The following is a 20,316-nucleotide window of genomic DNA, read 5'->3' as shown; positions in this document are numbered from 1 at the left end:
CTGAGTAATTAAATGTTAGTTCAAAGTCAGAAACCACGGCAACTATAACTTCAAATCATTAGAAGAGACTAGGGAAAACTTCCTCTCCTCTATACATGTGAGAGTGAAATTACCTATTGATGAGTACAATAAAGTCTGATTCAAACAGATGCAAAAATATCTAATGTACTCATTATCTCAAGACACTCGGTGATTAACTATATATGTCCCCTTTGTTATAGAAAAAAAAAGCAGCAGCTGTATTGTGCATTAGAAGAACTCAAAGGCAATAAAAATAAGCATATCCTTTTGTTAATGTTTCATATAACAGCCTTCAGACTTTCTAAGGAAGTATAAACAAATGGTATTTGATCAACTCTGCAGAAATAACGCATTTAAGCCAAGATCAGGCATATTCTTGTCACTGCTCCCCTCTAAGATTTGATTAAGAGCAACCAAGCTGATTTTTCCTTCTTCACTTTACTTGAACTCAGTGCTGTTGCTAAGTGGACCTGCATGCCCAGCTACCACCTGTCACTGAGTCCTGTGAATTCAGTACACCATGTCACTAAATGTGAATTATTGATAGGCATAAAAGTTGGCTTAAGGTAACTCTCTAGTGATGACTTTCTGAGATTTGTCTTTTTTTTTTTCTTTGACTCACACGGTTGCATTTACAAATTGCATGCAGTTCTATTACTTAAAGAACAGCTGAACCAGTTCAATCTCATCTCAGATTTTTCACTCAGATAAAAACTTTTGTAACAAGGCTCAGTACAAAGCAGAATTCTGGCCATTCGTGAGCATTGCTGTGGAGCATTTAAATTTATCTGAATGTCATCATTACTGTTATATCAACATATACTGCTGCAACATAATATTAAGCAATGCAACGCACATGGGACATACACCCTGCTACAACAACAAAGCCTATCACACACTCATTACAGTAGAATCTGAGACAAGAGTCTTCACAACCAAAGATGGGAATACTGCTGTGAAAGAATTGCAAATAATCTCCAGCTTTTCTTGTTCCTAGAATTCATCTTTTTTTTTTTTCTTTTTTTTTTTCTTTTTTTCTTTTTGGTACATTTGGGCTGGATATGGCATTTTCAGGGGGCAGTGTGTGAAGATGCTACGACTGCTTTTGGAGAACTGCTTCATTATGTCAGGCAAATACCTGAACTGTGAAAGAAAGGCCTCAGTGTCACATGTATGGCACATACCCATTGTCAGGGTAAAAGGGAGCGACTGTGACAAATGAGAAGCTTTTTGAGCTAATTCATTTTCTGTGTAGTCATCTCAGAGCCAAGAAGCTCCAGCTGGGACTGGTGCCTGATTATGCTAGAAGCTGTACCAAGGCAGACAGCATCTTTCTCTGAGCACCTTAGGGGCTAAGCAGACAATGAGTCAACTAGTGAAAGAAAAGAACTACAGTTGTTCCTTTCCAGCAAATGAGGAACTGAATCACAGAGCTAAAAAAAGGGCCCAGCCCTCAGCTGCTGTAGATTGGCACGATCAGATTCAGGGCAGCACGAATACAAGTTACAGCAGTTGAAGCAAACTCTCTAATTGCATCTGTAATTTCTGAGACAAAAATAATATGTCCAAGTAAGATTTAACCATCCTCAAGCAGCCCAAAGGAAGAAATGTACTTAAAAATATTGTACTTTGCATGTCTTGCTTGACAAAATCCACAGCATAAAATGATGGTGCTGGTTATCAAACTAGACAAGCACAGAATGAAAACACTGCAGCATAAACCAGACAGCTCATTAAAAAGGCAGGGTATGTACTGTGCAATAATGGACAAATAGACGCCCACCTTCTCTCAAAGGGGAATGATTTTACTTATCATTTTCTTAGTCCCAGAGTAACTGAAAGATCTGAAGAAATAGATTGGACTTTATAATGAGGTCTGGGAAGGGGTCAAAGGAATGTTTCAGGAATGTTCAAAGAGAATTTACACACCCGCCAGGTTCTTGAAAATATTTCATTGGAAACTTCTGGGTTATAATTATACAAAACAGTACAGCACTTTCCCCATCTCCTCATCATCCTTTTACATAAGCACTGCATACACTTACATCAAACTCAAAGGTGTTTCCTCTTCAAAATAAAAGTAGTGTATTTAAAAGGCAATCTATTATTCTTCAGTCTTCAAATGCAGTACATTTCCATTTTTGCTTTGTCCACAGAAAATGATAACATCAAGAAGTGGCTGGGAAGAAAGTATGGAGGTTTCGTGGAGAGGTAACTCTGAGACTGCACTGGTACGTATGCACGTGCCTGCCAAGAAAGGGGCAGCTTCATTCTCTGGGACTCCATTTTTACTTGCTTGTTCAAAGAGAACATTTCTGGGGCCACAGGAACTTGTCCCTGTCAGTACGGGATAGCCAGGATAACCCACTCCCTTGATACCAGCTACAGACAGAAGATACAGGAAAGCTAAGAGGAAACAGAAGTCTGATGGGGAGAAAGAGAAGCTCAGGAGAGCTACAGTTCTGTGTCCAAAACAAAGAGAAGCAATACGTGACCACCCCAAAAACCCCTGACTCTCAGCGAAATAAAACAAAGCACTTTGGGACCAAGAAATTCAATGCAGATATAAATGTAAGACTAGCAACTGTGGAGGCATGTTCAAGAACAGCATCATTTCTAGGATAGGAAAGGCCTTTGTCTGAACCAGCAGAAAGAAATGTCATGGTGCCAATAACGCTATGAGAAATGTTATAACTTCTGTTGAATAGTATTTAGGAATGTACTCAGATCTGTTACTTGAACTTGTATTAAGTGTAAACAAAGTAAATCTGTATATCAAGAGTTGTTCCCTTCTAGTCCTAATTCACTTTTATTTTTTCATGGCTATTTTTGAATATTTTACATCACTGTTAATAAGGAACATTTGCACAATCCAAAGAATGATGAGGATGTAGAAAGGACATAAGAAGAGGGGCAAGTCTTTCCTATGCAGGAGACTGCAGGAAGGAAACTCTATGACTTTCTGCAGAAAGGATGCTCTCAAAATTACCTCACATCAACTTGTCCCCTTTTCTATCAGAGACCCCACAGGCCATGAGAGGTAGAGCACTGTAGACCCAGCCCTCACCACAGGGGTCTTCAGCAAAGATTGCCCGATTAGCTCAATGTAAACTGTTCAAAACACTCATCCATTTTTGTAATGCTGTTTGACAGGCGTGTCTAAAACTGGCTAGTGAAAAGCAGTGTACACTGAGCGGAATGAAACACTCCACGTAATATCGGAAAAAAATAGTTCAAGGAATATGGCTATATGGCTCTTCACTGTGAAATCCTGCTACCTAGCAATGCCTAGAGATAGCATTAAAGGAACTGGATCTACTGTCAGTTTTATCAAATACGAATTTCCATTTGTTCTGGCTCCTTTGAAACACCCGCCACTGGTCACCTGCCCCTCTGTCTTGACTGCTATCTTGAAAGGGCAAGTAGGAAATAATAGAAAGCATACGATGTACAAATTGTTTGGTAACTTCACTAACATGGAAGTTTTCTTAAGGGTTTTGATTTTTATTTTATTTCTGTGTTTGCGAATGTTACAAATGCCAGCACATGTATGAAGGAAACTACTCAGATATCTGAGTATTCACTTCAAAAGTTTTCATAATGAACGGGAGGCTTTTAGAGGACTCCTGCAGAAACAAGCTCCAACCAAACAGCATGTAAATCGAGAAAGAAACATACTGAAGGCAGGCTGACAAAAGAGTTAATTTTTTTTTTATTTTTTTTTTTTCTGAGCTGTTCATTCAAAGTTTGTCAACTTCTGTGTGAACAAACTAATAGTTGGTAGTTGTTGTTGCTTGTTAGGAAACAAGGAAATATATATAGCACTCTTGAATCAAATGTACAGCTGGGAGAATCTATTCTGACAGGAATGACAAATTATTTTGTGCATCTTGCTTTGTCTATGAACACAAAATCATACGTTGCTTAGCTGCTTCAAAGAAAACCTACTTTACCTGTGTATTCTGTTTAAAGTGTAAATCAGTATTCTCCTCTCATTTGCAAAAATGTTAATTAATTCTGTCAAATTTCTGAGTGTAAAGCCAGTTAAAAGTTACAAACAAATTAGGTTTGCAAAGTTAAATAGATTTTCTAAAAACAAAAACAAAACAACAACAAAAAAACCCTCTAAAAAGTCAAGTTTTACCCACTTTGTGTAGACAAGACTACTTCTGCTTTATTTGAGGAAGTGCATACTCTGTATGCACTTGATGTTGTTTGTGTTTTTTAATGTATTCACAATGCACTAGATTTTAATCAAAACATCTTGTCCACAAGTGTAAAAATAGGATAACTTGAAATAAATGGATCTGTCCCTGCTTTATACATCTGTTAACAAGAACAGAGTCTGTTCCATTTTGCTGGTAAAGTTTCTCTGTTAAACAAACATATACAATACATAATTAACATTACAAAGTAGATAAATTAACTACTTCTTTTTTTATGGAAATAAAGAAAGAGGAGAAAAGAAAACAACAACAACAACAAAAACAAAGAAGAGTTTAAGGACTGTTTTTCTTCTGTTAACCTTCTAATTCTCTTATTAATACTCTACCAAAGATAGAAGAGCAGATGTTTTGCAGGAAAACAAAACACAACAAAACTGACTGGCTACCCATGAAATATGTTGCTTTTCAAGTGCAGTAGCTAGCAGTGGTCTACAGCTACATGTTACAGTAATTTACACACAAAAATATTATGAAAAATGCATTTGGAAATTGGTTATTATTATTTTTTTCCATCTGCTGATATGCTAACACCACATAAGGAGCGATCCAGCACCAATGATAAGAAATGTTAATTATCTAACTGTCTTTGATCTTACTTTCTTTAAAGTTGTCCAGAAGGACAAAAATCTATTCTCCCTATTCACAACTTTATTCCCATTCAGTATTAATGGGATTATGTTGCTAGTTTGGTTTTGGATACAGAAGTAAGAGATTTCTCGAAGAATCATAGCCATAAGCAGTGCCTCGCTTATTCTCGGGTAGATTTTAGATCACTTAGACATTGCATTTGACTGTACTGTCAGATAAAAAGTTGCTGTAAATCATAAGATTGGCAAGAATTTACACTACAGGATTTCAAAGTGATACAGCTACAATGTGCAGCTCCACAGAGATGCTGAAAAACTCTATGATTGTTCAGAAGTCTGAAAAAAAAAATGTAAATGCTCACAAAAGACACTATGGGGATGAAACAATCCATCACCCCCGGACCCACGAGATTTAATAATCCAGCCAGCACAGGCTTCTACCCATTAGCAAACTCACTAAGAAAAATGGCCCTAGAAAACAAAACAAAACAACAACAACAACAACCACCACCACAAGATAGTACATAGGCTATTGCAGGATCTGCTGTCTACTTGCTGAGATGTGGAATGTAGGATTATAGATTCATTTTTCATACTCACTCCGTTAGTTAACAGCTTTTCCATTACATATGGATGCAAAAAATGTGATTTTTTCCCCCTTAAAATAGTAAAAGTTCCAATAGAAGATAATAGCATTATTACATATCCAGCTTTAATATGCATGGTCTTGCATTTGGTCTGAAACTAAGATTGAAAATATAATGATGCCCCTGTACAGCAATGAATGCTATACATGCCAGAAATATACAGACATTGGTGTCTCAGCATCTCAATGATCAGGGCAGGCACAATTCAGCATGTGAATATGACTACCTTTATCACTTTTATACTGTGGGAAAAAAAATAATTTAAAAAAAAAAAAACAAACAACACACAACAACAACTTGTAAGGCTATTTCTGTCTTCCTACAAGCAAACACATCCCTTAAAACCGATGCTCTCAGGCACTGGACTGAATTAGATCTGTTGTTTCTCTGAGGGAAAATATGCAGTCTATTTTAAAAAAAAGCAGTCTTTGTCTTTTCATTGGATAAAACATCCTGGTGATCAGGACTGGAATGGAGACCACAGCACTGCTTCTCAAACACCCTAGAATGTGTATTATCTCTGATACGCTGTCCTAGACCCTGTGAAACTTTCACACTGCAAAACTTTCACACTGCAGCCAGCCAGCAGTGGAAGAAGTGGTGAGCACCCTACCTGTGTGAGTCAGGACAGTCTGAAGGTCTCCTGGATAAAACACTAGCAAAGAAAAGGAAAAAAAAAAAAATGTTCCCTCTGACCAGGTGTGAAAATAGCTGAGAAGGAGCCTTGCAGATCTGCAGCTCTGGACTCAAGCCATGCCACCCTCACATTTCTTCTGCTTCTGGCTTAAGGGATGGTTCCTCTGAGCTTGTTACATTGGGTCTGCTCATCTTTGGTGGAGGGAAGCTCGCACTTCTAGGGCCTGTGGCATCTCAGGCTACTGTAGATGTTTACAAGCACTTCAGCTATACTTCAATCTATCCATTGATTGTAAGGACACACTGATTAAAATAAAGTGGAGTTGTACGCACAGCAGACAGCTAAAACAGATACTCCAGGTCCCTTTTCTTTATTTCAAGGAGGGTGGATATGAAGTGATGTGTCACAGCGAGACTGGCAGAAGAAATGGGAACACAGCCTAAGTCAAAAGCTAGCCATGTTGTCCATGAGGTCCTGCTGTAGTCCTGCAGCCTTCTCTATGATTCATTTTCTAAGGTTGCTTTAATATTTTTATGGTCATAACTTTCACATTTACATTTCAGTCACAAGACTCTGCCTTCTCTGTATCTCATCTGTGCTCGTCTCCCTGACTTGTCCCCTGAACATCCCATTTATCACTCAGACTGAAGGAGCCTTTCCACATTAAAAGGAGAGTGAGGCTGGGAGGCAGCCAGAGTTTGTTGCAGGATGGAAACCAAAGGTAAAAAGTGCACTTACCCTTAAGCATCACTCATGTATAACTGTCTGTACAAGGTTCATCTGTCTGTGCTCTCTTCACTTGTCTGCCCAGCTTATGTCTAATTGAAAAAAAAAAAAAGGTAGCCCTTCAGGGCAGGGACAACCTGGTCCTTTATTTTTATTTTTGTTTGTTTGTTTGTTTATGCTGTACAGGTGGCTTAGATAAATATTAAATGCTAACGATACTAAGCAGGCAAAGCTGTCCCCTCTACAGTTATGTGATTATTTTTCACAGCATTGAGAATGGATTTCCAAATTCCATTGGTTTTCTCTTGCTGCTAAACTGTCACATTTACAGTATGAATGCTACCATTCAAATTGACAGAAAATGTTTGTACTCAAAGACTAGATGAAAATTCATTTGTGATTTTAGTTAACATAGCCTCAAACAGAAATTGTACCACTTAATGCCAAGAATATGTTTATGGGGGGTGTGCAGGGAGAGGAGCTAATTTTCCTGGTTTGCTGTTAAAGCTTGGTAAGCTTTTGGTCTGAAAAAAATCTGGAAACAGGCAACACTATAAAAAAGAATTTCTGGAAATGTTTAATTCTAAAGCATGCTTCTGTCAAAGGATCACGATCCTGATCATTTTCACTTGTGATTTAATACTCTGCTGTCTCAACCTGACTTTATTGCAGAACTACGCTGTAAATAAACATGCCAACTTGGTTGCGTGTTCCAAATAAATAACTTTAAATAAAGAAATAAGTCCATCCCACAATCATCAGTCAAAAAATGCAATTAAAAAGAACCTCTCGCTTTGTTGTTGTAAAAATATGAAATAGTACTCAGGACAGGCTGTATCAAATAAAATTCCCTATATTCAGCAACTCCAAGGTCGAAGTAGTGGAACTTCATTTTTCAAAGTCGGAAGGATGACTTAATAATTATTTGGTATCAAGACAAGTCTGTTCTCTACATGGCATACAATATCGAATTCACTACAGCTTGATACATCATGCATTTTCATTCACGCTTTCATTACAGCACTATGAAGTACAATCATTTATTATACATTCCCTTGAATCTTTTTGAAAGAGCAAACAAAATGTAAAATACAGAGAAAAGAAAGCAGCAGAAAGATAGAAACTAAAACTTAATTCCATTTCCCACCCTTCCTACCCTAACCATGAACAGCAGCAAGCGCAGAATGATGGTGGACACTGGGAAATAAAACTGAACTGTAGAACTTTCTATAGCTGTAATGTCCTAGCACAGTGGTGATAAATTCTGAGTGCCACCACAGTGTCACCTCTATGATAATTACTTAAGCAATAGATATCTCATTAAAGAGAACTAAGCGTCTCAGAAACGGTCTTTCCTGGCAGGGTTAAGTAATAATACACTGGAGAGAAAGGACCCATCAGTTCTCAGATTCTTTGCTAAACTTCAGTTTAACAGTCTAACATGCCCAGGACTAATAGCAAAAGTCACTCAGGCCCTTGACATTCCTTTTCCCTGCTGCAGCCCAAATGACCCAATTCCTCACAAGGCACCAGGTGAGTTACACAAGGTTCAGACCACAGGCAAATGCAAGGGGTAGGGCACAGCATTGTATGAAGGAAGTTTTCGGCCACAGAATTGTGACCCAGATTCCTTTCTTAACAGCTAGATTCAAAGGAGCAGACATTGTGTAGACTACAGGGAATTATCGTCCTCGCTACCTGCACTGTCAGAAGATGCTACAGTACAAGTACCTGCCATCAAAGAAAGTAATGCTCATGTGAAAGTGGAAAGTCGAATCTTAAGAACCAATATTAATTTTTATCCATTAAAATGCTATAATGTATGTATACCCAATAGTGTAAATACTTGAAATATGGAAGTATTTCTTTTATTATCTCTTCCTAAAAAATAAACAAAACAAACAAACAAAAAAAAAAAACAAAACTCAAAGCTTTTTTTAAACAATAAACACAATTTATACAATTAACTTCAGTTTCTTCTTCTGATGTCTTTTTTTTTTTTTTTTCAGAAAGCATCTAATTTGGAAAGTTCTATTTTGGTAAAGAAAAGAAAAGCAACAGTGTTTTCATAATAAAAGGCCATCGGGTTTTGTGAAAGTCACTAAGAATGATGCTGTAAAATGCCTCCACTAACAGTGATTGCAAACAAAACATTTATTTACCTTCCTGTAGTATTAGCAAGACACCTTTTGCTCTAGTGGAAATAGAGGAGTGGGCAGCCTCAGCAGCTTGAATGGAACATTAGAAGAGCGTACCTGCATGACAATAAGAAGGTCAAACACCAAGATGAAAGAAGCCAAGAATGCTCTTGAGACCTCATCACTTGGCAGAAATCCACGATTCAGCTTGTCCCAGCTGATCCAGTCAGTAGTGATGACAAGCACAACTACAGAGGTCAGGGTAAATAGAACCGTCCTGCAAGGGAAAAAAAAATAGTTCAGAGAGAATAGGATAGTAATGAAGATACATCATTCTATTTTATCTATCTTCTAGCGGTCAGCTAGTGCTTTATCAGTACTTTTGCACCGATGAAAAGAGATTGAAGAAAGCTAAATGTACAAACAAATCATGTAATTCAAAATAGGAAAGCAGTCAGCTCTGCCCTTAGTAAAAAGAAATTTAGTAGCTAGCACTAAACATGTTGTAAAATTAGGGTGGAATATATCACTCTTGTTCTTTGTTCCACACTTTTCATTTATGATGCAAACCAAGTAAAATAAAATACAATTAAGCTATAATAATGTACCAAAGACCATATAATCTATGCCAAATCCAAATGAACAATTTGAGGGAACATTTCCTGAGGCACTAAGGATGTTAGCACCTATGATTTTTTTTTTTTTCTCAGCAGTAGGAACTGTAGGACACATCTGCATGAAAGAAATTTTCATTGCACTGAATTAATCTTTAGCATGTTCTGTAGATTGTAGACAGATTGCACTTTGTATCTCCTAGGATGTCCTTTGCACAAGTTTTCGACACATTTTACAGCATTTCTGAGGAGTCAGTGAAGAGTGAATTACAAAAGCAATAATGCCTGCATATGAATGATACGAGAATTCCAAAAGACACATTTGACTACTTCATGCAATTCTGTGATAGGGTATTTACATAAAAATCTTTCTGAACTATCCTCCCAAAATAGTTCTGCACCATTTCCAGCAGCACTTTGGTGGTATCTTTCAGCCAGCAGTGATAACTGATTGAATTCCTGGCTCCACGGAAGCAGGCATATTTAGCTGGTAATTTGAAGGGGAGCAAGGCTTCTCCCAGTAGCCAGAGCTGCCAGCAGTTCCATGCTATAACAGAGGCATATCAACATCTGAGTGCATACACAGAGCTAAGTAATTGTGGCAGTGTGGAGTTTGTTCTACAGCAATAAAGTCTCATTTTCTTCAGCTACTGAAGGCTGTAAACCAATGTGAAGAATATTTCCTATGACACTTTTAAACAGGACAAATACTCAGCAGAGTAAAAGAAAAATCTGCACACCAGTAGTCACAGACTACCTGATTGCAGGCATTCAGTCTTGGCTCTGTCTGTGTAGAAAGAAAAAGCAAAACAAAACAAAACAAAAAACACAAAACACACAAACAAAAACTAATAAGCATGTAAGCAGTAAGGTACACATTTGGACTTGTAAATATTTTTCTTCTGTGGTGTGATGGGCTGTCTTTCTTTACAATATGAGACACAAAAGGACCTGAGTGTTGCCACCTTTACCTTTGCACATTTGTTTTTATTCTTAATAAATCAGTTCAGTTATATTCAACACTGTGGTTGGCACCATAACAGTATCCCTTGAGTGCATTAGCAGCACCCAAGCCAGAAACAAAAATGAATGAGGCGTATTAGACTTAATTAGACCTAAGCAATATTCAAGCCTGCTTATTCCCAAAATATATGCCTTGCTACCACCTCACCTGTCAGTACCTGAAGCTGACAGACTTTTCTGCAGGCTTTTCTTTGACACATGTGGAGGTTAATGCTCTCGTGTGAACCGAGAAGAAGGGACTGTTTTCCAGAAAAAGCACAGCCATCAGTGCTTCCCTGCTGACCAGTGGATGCTGCTCTGGCTGCTGGGTGCAATGATTTTCCTTGTCCTCATTCTGCAGAGCTCAAGTCTCCCAGTGCACAGGTAGTTTAGAAATGTAATTGAAAGCTGCATAGTTTGCCATGGGAACCATATACCCAGAAGTTATGCTCAACACTATTCTGCTTCAGTCCTCTTGAATTATGCATCTACGTTTTGGAGCCAGAGTTCAAAGCGTATAAGGTCAGGCTTTGGCATGTATGCAAGCAAAAGCAGGCAGATTTTTATGCATGCTTCATCAGCATGCATGCAAAGATCAGCGTGTGTGCTCAAGCCCTGATTTCCTTGAGGAAATGCAGATGCACTTAAAAAACTGCTTCGTTATTCGTTCTGAAATGTCAAATAGGAGGGAAGGAAGCAGAAAATGGGCTGCTAATAGAATAAAAAAATGTGAGACCAATAAAAATGGACAGAAATAGATATTTGAAATGGTTGCATTAAGCAGCATAATTAGCACTCAGATGTATTTTTGACCTATGTTACTGGAACAGAGCAAAATATTCAATAAATGTTTTTGGAGTTATTATAAACCGAGTTTCTCTGGGTTAGAGTTCACTCCATTTCTAGCACTTCCCCAGTGTCTTGGGGATTCAGAGAAGAAGCTGAGGTTTTAGTTTAACTTGACTTGTATCAGATGACACCGATGTGAAGTACTTTGCAATATTAGGCCAGTGCAGTTTGTCCTTTACTTTGCAGTGCACGTCACTGGGAGCTGCATCATCACATCACTCATGGCACTGCTGGCAGGACATCTCTGCGTCCTGCTTACTAAAGGGCTGTGAGGAGAAAGCCAAGAAAGGATTGACTCTTCTTACTGCCAGACATTAAGAAATGCAACGTCTTTCTCCACTTTTCAGAAGAAATGCCCTCATATTTCACTTCTAAGTCTAGTTTGATGCACTGAACGACTGTGTGCCCTGGGCACCTATTCAGTTATGTTAACACCTATTTTGCAGCCTAGACCATACTCTTCAGGACGAAAGCTTACTCTGAAGAATAAATATAAACAATGTCTGCAAAAAATACTGTCCATGCCAATTGCATACCAAGAAGTAAAAATTATTAGGTAGATCCAGAAAAGTCAGTACTATGGTTACCACCACTAGTGATGATCTAAAGTCCCTTGTTCTGGACTTTACTGAAGGAAAACCTGAAGACAGAAGCTTGAGCAGGTTTTTGTCACCGGCTGCAGACAGTCCCTCACAGCACACAGGTCAACCTCCAACTCTGTCATGCAAGAATGCCGTTTCTGGTTGAGAAGGGCTATGACGCTGCATTTTCCTCTGCAGTAGAAAATGGGGCATCTTTGACTTTGGACAGTCCAACAGGCATGTCCTGACCTGCACTGAAGGCAGTCCTACATATTCTCTGCTGTCTCTGGGACATATCAGTCCAGAATTTTCTCTGATATGCCCGTGAATTTCACAGCATGCTCACGGAGCATTCACTGGGCTTCTTTGCTATGAGATGATAGACTTCAAGTGTTTACCTAAATAAAAGCTTCCCAGTCCCTGTGCACATTAAGCTGGTGTGCAGTGCACTGCACAGCTGCTGCTACAGAAGGAACTGCTAACAGGATAATCACAGGAAGCAGAGTGCTTTGCTTCACTGTGTACATCCATCCACACCTACATTGTCCAAAATAAGGCGAGTTGAGGCCAGCATGCTTTCCCTAGAAAATAAAATCAGAGATGTGCGTATGTAGGTGAGCAGAGCTGTGCAGATAATAACCTAAAGTTAAAACGCCAGGGCTACCTTCATCCATGCTCCAAAATATTGAGGATAGTGTAAGATTTCCTAAACATCTCTTCTAGGAGTCCAAGATACATTCAAAATGTTCAGTTAAGGAAAGCAAAACACTCAAACCCCAGTGTAGTGAGTAATCCATCCACAGTGCAGTAGGACCTAAATTCTCTTGTGGGATCTGCTGCCAGAATCTTTCCCCAGTAGATATTTCCATTCCTACTCTTTGGGCTACTTCATGGGTGGCATCACCCAAGAGTGACAAAACAAATGGCTTTTCCTGTTGCCTCCAGGCAGACTTGGCTTGTTTCCACTTGGGAAACAAGTGGTGGGGACAACCTGTGATATGTAGCTTTGTGGGATATCAGGAGCAGGAGCCATCATGTTGCACACTGGGTGTAACTGTGTTAACAAGATACCTCCCGAAGGAGTTTTTGTAAGCTCAGCCTGGCACTGAAGATACTCAGGACTCTGCAGACTTCCTTACAATGTCTTTTTGTACTCAGCTCTCTGCAGATATTGTCCTTGCTGTGGTAGACCGGTCCGTAGCTCTTCTCCCTTTGCCTTCCACCAACACTGTCCTGAGCTTATGAACTGCAAGTTCTTTGTGAATGGGATGAGCTCAGATGTGTTTGTGGGGAAAACAAATAGCCTTCTATTCCTGGGATCTGCAATGCAGTCATTGGTCTCCAAATTCATTACTGCATTCAGATACATCAGTGATTCTCTAAATCCTAAACTAGCAAGAAATGAAGACATTCTCCTATCAGAATCAAGAAATTTGGGAACTCCACTTAAAAGAAAGTGTTGGGAAACATCATAACTTAGACCATGCGGTTTGAGGTGCTGAATGTCTGTCATACTGGGGGTTGCAGTCTGGCCACCCAAAGAGAACTCTCCCTGCTGCCCCCTGAAATGCCACTGGAGCCACCCCATTACTTAGCAGTCCTTGAAAGAGCACCACGTGCCAGAGCAGCCGATGGACTCAGAAACACAAAGGTGGGCTCTGGAGGAAGAGCTGTGGGAGACAGCCAGAATGGGGGAGGAAAGGAACACACATGCTTGGCAATGTACTATAGCTGATGTTCAGTGCTGATGCAAACCTAAGACTTTCTGGCTTTATTTCAGGGGGAGGAAGGGGCACATCACTTAGTTTTATTTTAATTCCAAAATAGCAGTGCTGCCACCAGCATTACTGGTAAAAGGCCTCCCTGACAATATCTGTAAACTGCCCATGCAAGTGCACATTTTCTATTTATTCAGTAACACTATGGGCCATGACAAATGCAATTCAGACTGGAAGACTGGCTTGCCTGTGATGCTTCATTAGCTCCGTATGCAAAACATGAAGATGCTGATGTTCTCGGAAGTCTTGGCTGAGGGAGGACACAAAATGCTGTGGTGATCTTAGGCCTGGCTGCCTGGGGACACTCTTCCATTGTTTTGCATATCCTACCCACTACACCAGGAACTCTCTGCTCACAGCACATCACCTCCAGAGCTATGTCAGAAGTGCCACTGACTCTATGCAGCCACATCTTCAGGAAACACAGCAAGCTTTTTGTCTCCATTATTTGTCTGTACCGAGCTGAATACTGAACAAAACAGAATTTGTGCATGGGAAAATGAAGACAAGCTGAGATATATATATATAAGCTCATAAAACAATGAATGCTGGAAACAAGAACTGCTTCCAATCCGAGCCTCCAGATCCTTCACGTCAAAATCAGCAGGACAAAAGGTACCACTGAAAACAAATTCTGGTCTATGATGGGACCTCATTTCTCAAACTGTCACATAGTGAAAGCAAAGCTTTTCAGTGCTCAGGTATCAAATACAATTCTTTGCCCAACCATACATAAGGGAAAGATAATGCTACCTTCAATTTACCAGCAACTTTGAGCTGCTCTTTGTCAGACCTATTTAGAATTTTCTTCTGTCTTGCATGACCCTCTGCCAAATCTTTTAAGAAGCTGCAGCTTTGATGATCAGATAGCAAGAGTTCTGCTAAGATCGACTGAAGAGATGAAAGGAAAACTTTGACTATTTCCCTCATCTTTATTTTGTCTTTTCCAAGAGGCAAAAAGCAGTATCTTGCCCTTTGACCATATCTTTTCCAGAAAAAAAAAAAAAAAAAAAAAAAAGAACCGTGTACTGAGTCAAAAGTAGCTCTTAGATTTATACAACATGGTACTGTGAAAAGTTTTCATGATATTTTGTCCCATGATTTCCACTAAGCTGGGTTATTTAGAAGTTGCTAAACATTGTTAATAGGAATTCCAGATATTGCTTAGTACTATGCATATTTGCAACAGAAAGATACATAAATAACAACAAAAAAAATAGATCTTAAAATCTATATTTCTATTATTTTTCATTAAGGAAATGAGAATACATAATTAATAAAATATATAATATATATGTGAACTTACTGAATAAAGGAAATTAGACAGCATACATCCTGGGTATATTTAAAACACTAAATAAAACCACCTAGCATTTAGTCAGCATTTACCAAAATTTACCAGCTTCAGCTGGTGTGTAGGAAACAGAAAAGCAATTCTAATCAATGTTTTATAAATTGCTATTTACGTTTTCAGTTGTGGTGGTTTATAATGTCAATTTTTTCATGAATCTGCCAAAATAGTTTAAAACACCCTCTGAAAATGGATATATGAAGGGAAGAACAAATTTTACTGCTCTTGATATTTAAAAGTGCTTTCCAGTCCTCAGAAAAGAAAGAACATCCATCAAGCTAAATACTTTCCATAATTTTTAATCTGAGAATCAGCGCTGGCCAAACATACTGTCCCACAGTGTACAATAACTATAAAGAACAATGCTACTGCAGATGTTCATATGCAAATGCCAACACTTTTTATTTCACTTGTTTTAATTAGGAAGGGTTCTGTTATTAAATCTGTCAAAAATAGCAACTCTAAACCCATTTAAAATAAAATATTTAGTCTGCCTGTTACTTGGTGTCAGCACCACTTCTACAAATAAGCAAGTAGAAGGGACAGATGCTCTGCTGGTGAAAAGCGTCTGGGTTCTCTGGAGCAGCATGGATTTGAAACTCCAGCTGGCTACTACTCTCCTGCCCTGGACACAACAATGCTCGGAAGGGAGAGCAGGGACTTGAGAGCTCTGCCTGGACCAGCAACTCTTGCAGTGCAGCGATGCAGTGCTCGGAGTGAAACAGGTGGTGCTGAGGGTCTGATAGTCACAGTGCACATGTCTTGTGAGCTGAACTGAGCACCCACCTAGCCACTGCTGCAGCCCACTGGGTGAGGTCTCAGAGAGCAATTGCCACTCCAGGGGACAAACATGTGGTAGAGACGTGGAAAGATAATGCTGCCAGAGTTCAGAGCTCCCCATACTTCATGCTGTGATTCACAGGCATAAGAGGGACGAAGTGTATTAAAGTTGATTATCAAAAAGATCTAATTACCTAAAGTTAAATACCAATTAGAATAAAACAGTGGTTAATTCAAATTCTGAATTGCATTATCTTTTTTTAAAAAATCCGTAGTAGTGCCTGGAAGTGCTAACTTCCATCCTACAGCAGGGTTTAATGGATGAGTACAAGCACTTGCCAGTAACTGGCAGTTCTAAATGATCAGTTCTGAGGTTGTCAATGCTGAAGTACTTTTCATTTTGGATAGGGAATAACAAAGGGAAGTCTATGTTAGGACTAGCTCATAAATGCTTATTAATAGTGGACACTGTATTTTGAGAGCCTTACATTTCCAATAAAGTCTGCTAGTCTATGTTTGCAGTTGTTCTGCCTGGTAAGCCGAAGAAACTGGAAAGCACAGAGTATATGGGACACTTTGTCTATGCCAAATATACATACTGGAATTGTTTATTCTGCATTTTTATACATTCATTATACTTAGAAAAATGAAAAAGATTTTGGTGAACACAAGCAGTGCTAGTTCATTTTTTCCAATTATATCTGTTTGTCAAAGAAAGGATATTCCTCTCCTGAACACCTTGCTCTGCTTCTATCCTTAGACTGTGACAGTTGCAAATTTATTACAGTGTATCAATGCGATTCCAGAGCTATTTGGGATGTTTGTACAAAGATTTGTATAAAGTCTGAAATTACATTTATGTTAATGCACAGAGGAAGCATTTTGCTATGTTTCATGTAATAAAGTGAATAAGATTAGGTAATGTAATCACATGGTGAAATATTAGAATTCTAGACAGCATCATTTTTTATTATAGGTAGAAGCATCTTTGAGTTTCCTTTTGCCACACCATTAATTTACTAAAATGAAAGTGTTATCTATTTCAAACACCAGCTCATTTAAATTAAACTCATCAGCCATAAGCTTTAGGTTTCAAATGCCATTTCCTATCTGTGACACAAAAAAAAGGAAAAACAGTTTAAGAAGGTTCATGGTCTTGCTTCTAAAAAACATTTTCAATCAACACCTATCGTATGCAAGGTAGTATGGGATTCATGGGAGTTTTTTCCAGGGAACTCTGTGCCATGCTCAACTTCCCAAATTAGAAGTTAATTGCCTAATTCCAGTAGGACACATTTTGAAAACAAACAGGCAAACAAACAAATAAACAAACCCACAAAACTATTCTACATAAGGTAAGAGGAAGCCATTTTTCGGGTTAACTTTCAGATGGATACATCACAATCTATCAACAGATTGGAGTTGGAAAACTCGCTCAAGGAACAACAGAACTTTTTTTCAATGTGTCAAATATTCTCAGAGCATCAAATGTGCCTTAGGAAAGAGTCATCTGGAACATTTTCTCAGGCAAGGGCAGTTCATCAATACAGGAAATTTTCCTGTGAAAGAGCTGACTTCTGTAACATCAGGAAAGCTCTGTCAGAAAGGAGCAAGACTCCTGCACAGGACTGCACTCAAGGAGCCAGGGTTAGGCACCATCTCAGTTCCAAGAGGTGAGGCAAGCTGGCCAGAGGCAAATACCTGTTCTGTGGGATTCAAACCAAGCATTTGAATGTCAGTATTAAAAAGCCAGCTGAATTCCATACTAAGTGGGCTTTTGGATGCTACATGGTATTATTTGTCCAGTCTCTCCAGCCGGAGCTTCTTAACCTCGTATAAGCAACTAAAGAGTACAACTGTCTGGACACAATTTCCCACAGTCTAATTTAGTGTCTTAAGGATGTATTATTACAGCTTTCCATTACGTTATTTTCAGCTCCTTATATGAGTGAGGTAAAGACTTAATGTTCATCTTGGGGGGAAGACATAGGATCATGTTCCAAAACATGTGGAACAGGAATTTTGGCTGTTCCCAGAATTCTCAGCAAATGTCACAGATTATGAGTAATAACATTCTTGGTGACCTTTTCTCAGTTATCATGAAATGCTTAGTAAAGTCTTCATTTCATTGCAATGTAAAATGGCAAAAAAGCTTTTGAAAGCAAAACAAAACAAAACAAACAAACAAGTAAACAAACAAACAAACAAAAAAAAAAAAAAAAAAAAAAAAAAACATCAAAACACAACAGTTAGAAGACAACGTCTATTTCCGATGAATGAAGATGGTAAATCAAATGCTATTCTAAAAGCCTAAAATTATTTTTTTCTGATCTATAACAGGAGGTAGAGGTACACCCCAACAACTCCATGGCTTTCCAGTGTTCAAACGTTATTCAATTTGAGTTTTATAAACAAGCACAAGCATAAGTTTGGATTTAAAACCTCATTTTTAATCCCATCAGTGCACTGGAGTATTTGGACTTCCAGATAGGTGATTTATGAAAACCTGATTGACTTTCAAATGGTGCTAAAGACCTAACTGACACCATGCAAGTAAGAAAAGTGACAAAAATCAATGAATTAGTAGACACATTTTTTAATGTATAAAGAAGTTTATCCATTAAATTTATTATTCATCCAATTCTGGGGTCCTTAGTATAAGAAAGATGTAGGCCTGTTCAAGAGGCTCTAGAGGAGGGCCACAAAAGCGATGTGAGAGATGGAAGACCTTTCCTGGGAAGAAAGGCTGAGAAAGTTGGGATCATTCAGCCTGGAGAAGACAAGGTTCCAGGGAGACCTTATTGTGGTCTTTCAATACATAGAGTGGGTCCTTAGGAAAGATGGAGGAAGACTTTTTACCAGAGTCCCTAATGACAGAAAAAGGGGTAATGGTTTTAAACTGAAAGAGGGTAGATTTAGATTAGATATAAGGAAGAAATTTTTCATGAGGGTGGTGAGGCACTGGGACAGATTGCCAGAGAAGCTGTGGATGCCCCATCCCTGAAAGTAATCAAAGTAGAGTAGAAGGGGTTTGAGCAACCTGGTCTAGAGAAAGATGTTCCTGCTCATGGCAGGCGGGATTTAAGTAGATGATCTTTAAAGGTCCCTTCCAACCCAAACCATTCTATGATTACTTTGTAATTACTGAATTTATGGAATTGTTTTGTTTGCAATTTATTAGATAATTAACAAAAATTTAGCCTTTATCAGAGTTTTACTACATAGAAAACACTCTGAATCTGTCTTCTACATATAATCTGGGATATTATAAACTCATATTACCTTCCTTTAAACTGCATTTAAATCCCTCAGTTTTTTCCCTAACTCTCCAGTGAAGTCTGTTACAATTCAGCTAGTGCTACGCGAGAAAATGATTATTGTTTTTTTAAAATATATTTCCACATACAGTTTAGTTCGGTACAATAAGACATTTTATAAGTAATTCAGATACAGAAACTTACCAATTTGCAGTGTTTGTAGAAATCTACACATGAGCTAACGTATCTGATCTGTCATTATAGTTGACAGAGATGTGATGTGCAATTTGGTTGCCTACACATACATGTTTAGTGTGATTTGGGGTACTGTAGAGTACCTTGTTTGACCTTGCAGTACAAGGTCTCCTCTGAGTCCTGTGCCATGTCTTCCAGGCCTCTGCACCTTTTTAAAAACCCTAAAGCATTTCAAATTATAGCCCATGCCTATGTTTGTGTACCTGAATCCCGCTGTTATTCAGTCATTGGAGCCAAGAAAATGATTCAGGTGACTAAAAACGAGTTTTTACTTGGGGAGAGCTGAAGGCCCCTCACCTGCACAGGTCAGAGCTCCATAGGCTGTAGTGGAAGTTGACATGCTGACAGCCATTATCAAGATGGTCAACCCCAAATCTCAAAACTGAAGTCAGTTTTCAATGTTTTTATTACTTTCAAGAAAATAGTGAAAAATTTGCTTGAGCTGAAAAACAAATAGAATTTTAAGAATTGTCAAAATGTATCTTTGAAGAAAATCTGTTTAGAAACTGTCAAATGAAAAATGCCGGTAAAAGGTATTTTTGAGGGCTTTCTGGCTTTTTAAAAGCACATTTTAGAAAACTGAAATGACTTTGCAAAACATTTTGATGCTGCAGAGTCTTAAAATTATCCCTGCAGGTTTTTTAAACAAACAAACAAAAATCCTCACAAAAATTCCCACTTTATTTGAGATCTTGAGTTGCAAAACATTAAGGATAAAAATTGAGTCAGATTTTATCTATGCAGAACATAAGGAACATGTTGTCTTTCTCCTGGTGTTATGTTGCTGCTCTTAAATGAAACCGTTGGTGGGAGAGCTTATAATATAAAATCATATTCTCACTACTTTTCATGCAACATGTTATATCC

The 20,316-nt window shown here is 38.4% G+C and overlaps 1 protein-coding gene across 5 annotated transcripts in view; it reads right to left on the bottom strand.

Annotated features, from left to right (window-relative positions):
• Window positions 1–20,316, bottom strand: part of TMEM117 (transmembrane protein 117) — a 216,279-nt gene that overhangs the window by 35,073 nt on the left and 160,890 nt on the right. For all 5 annotated transcript variants that reach the window (XM_005009953.6, XM_027456884.3, XM_005009955.6 and 2 more), the window contains exon 6: window positions 9,100–9,259. In XM_005009953.6, coding sequence (XP_005010010.2) covers window positions 9,100–9,259 — 160 coding nt within the window. The remainder of the gene's footprint in view (window positions 1–9,099; window positions 9,260–20,316) is intronic.

This window comes from Anas platyrhynchos, chromosome 1, assembly GCF_047663525.1.
Source record: "Anas platyrhynchos isolate ZD024472 breed Pekin duck chromosome 1, IASCAAS_PekinDuck_T2T, whole genome shotgun sequence".
Classification (NCBI taxonomy): domain Eukaryota; kingdom Metazoa; phylum Chordata; class Aves; order Anseriformes; family Anatidae; genus Anas; species Anas platyrhynchos.
This window is presented reverse-complemented; position numbering and strand designations above follow the sequence as displayed.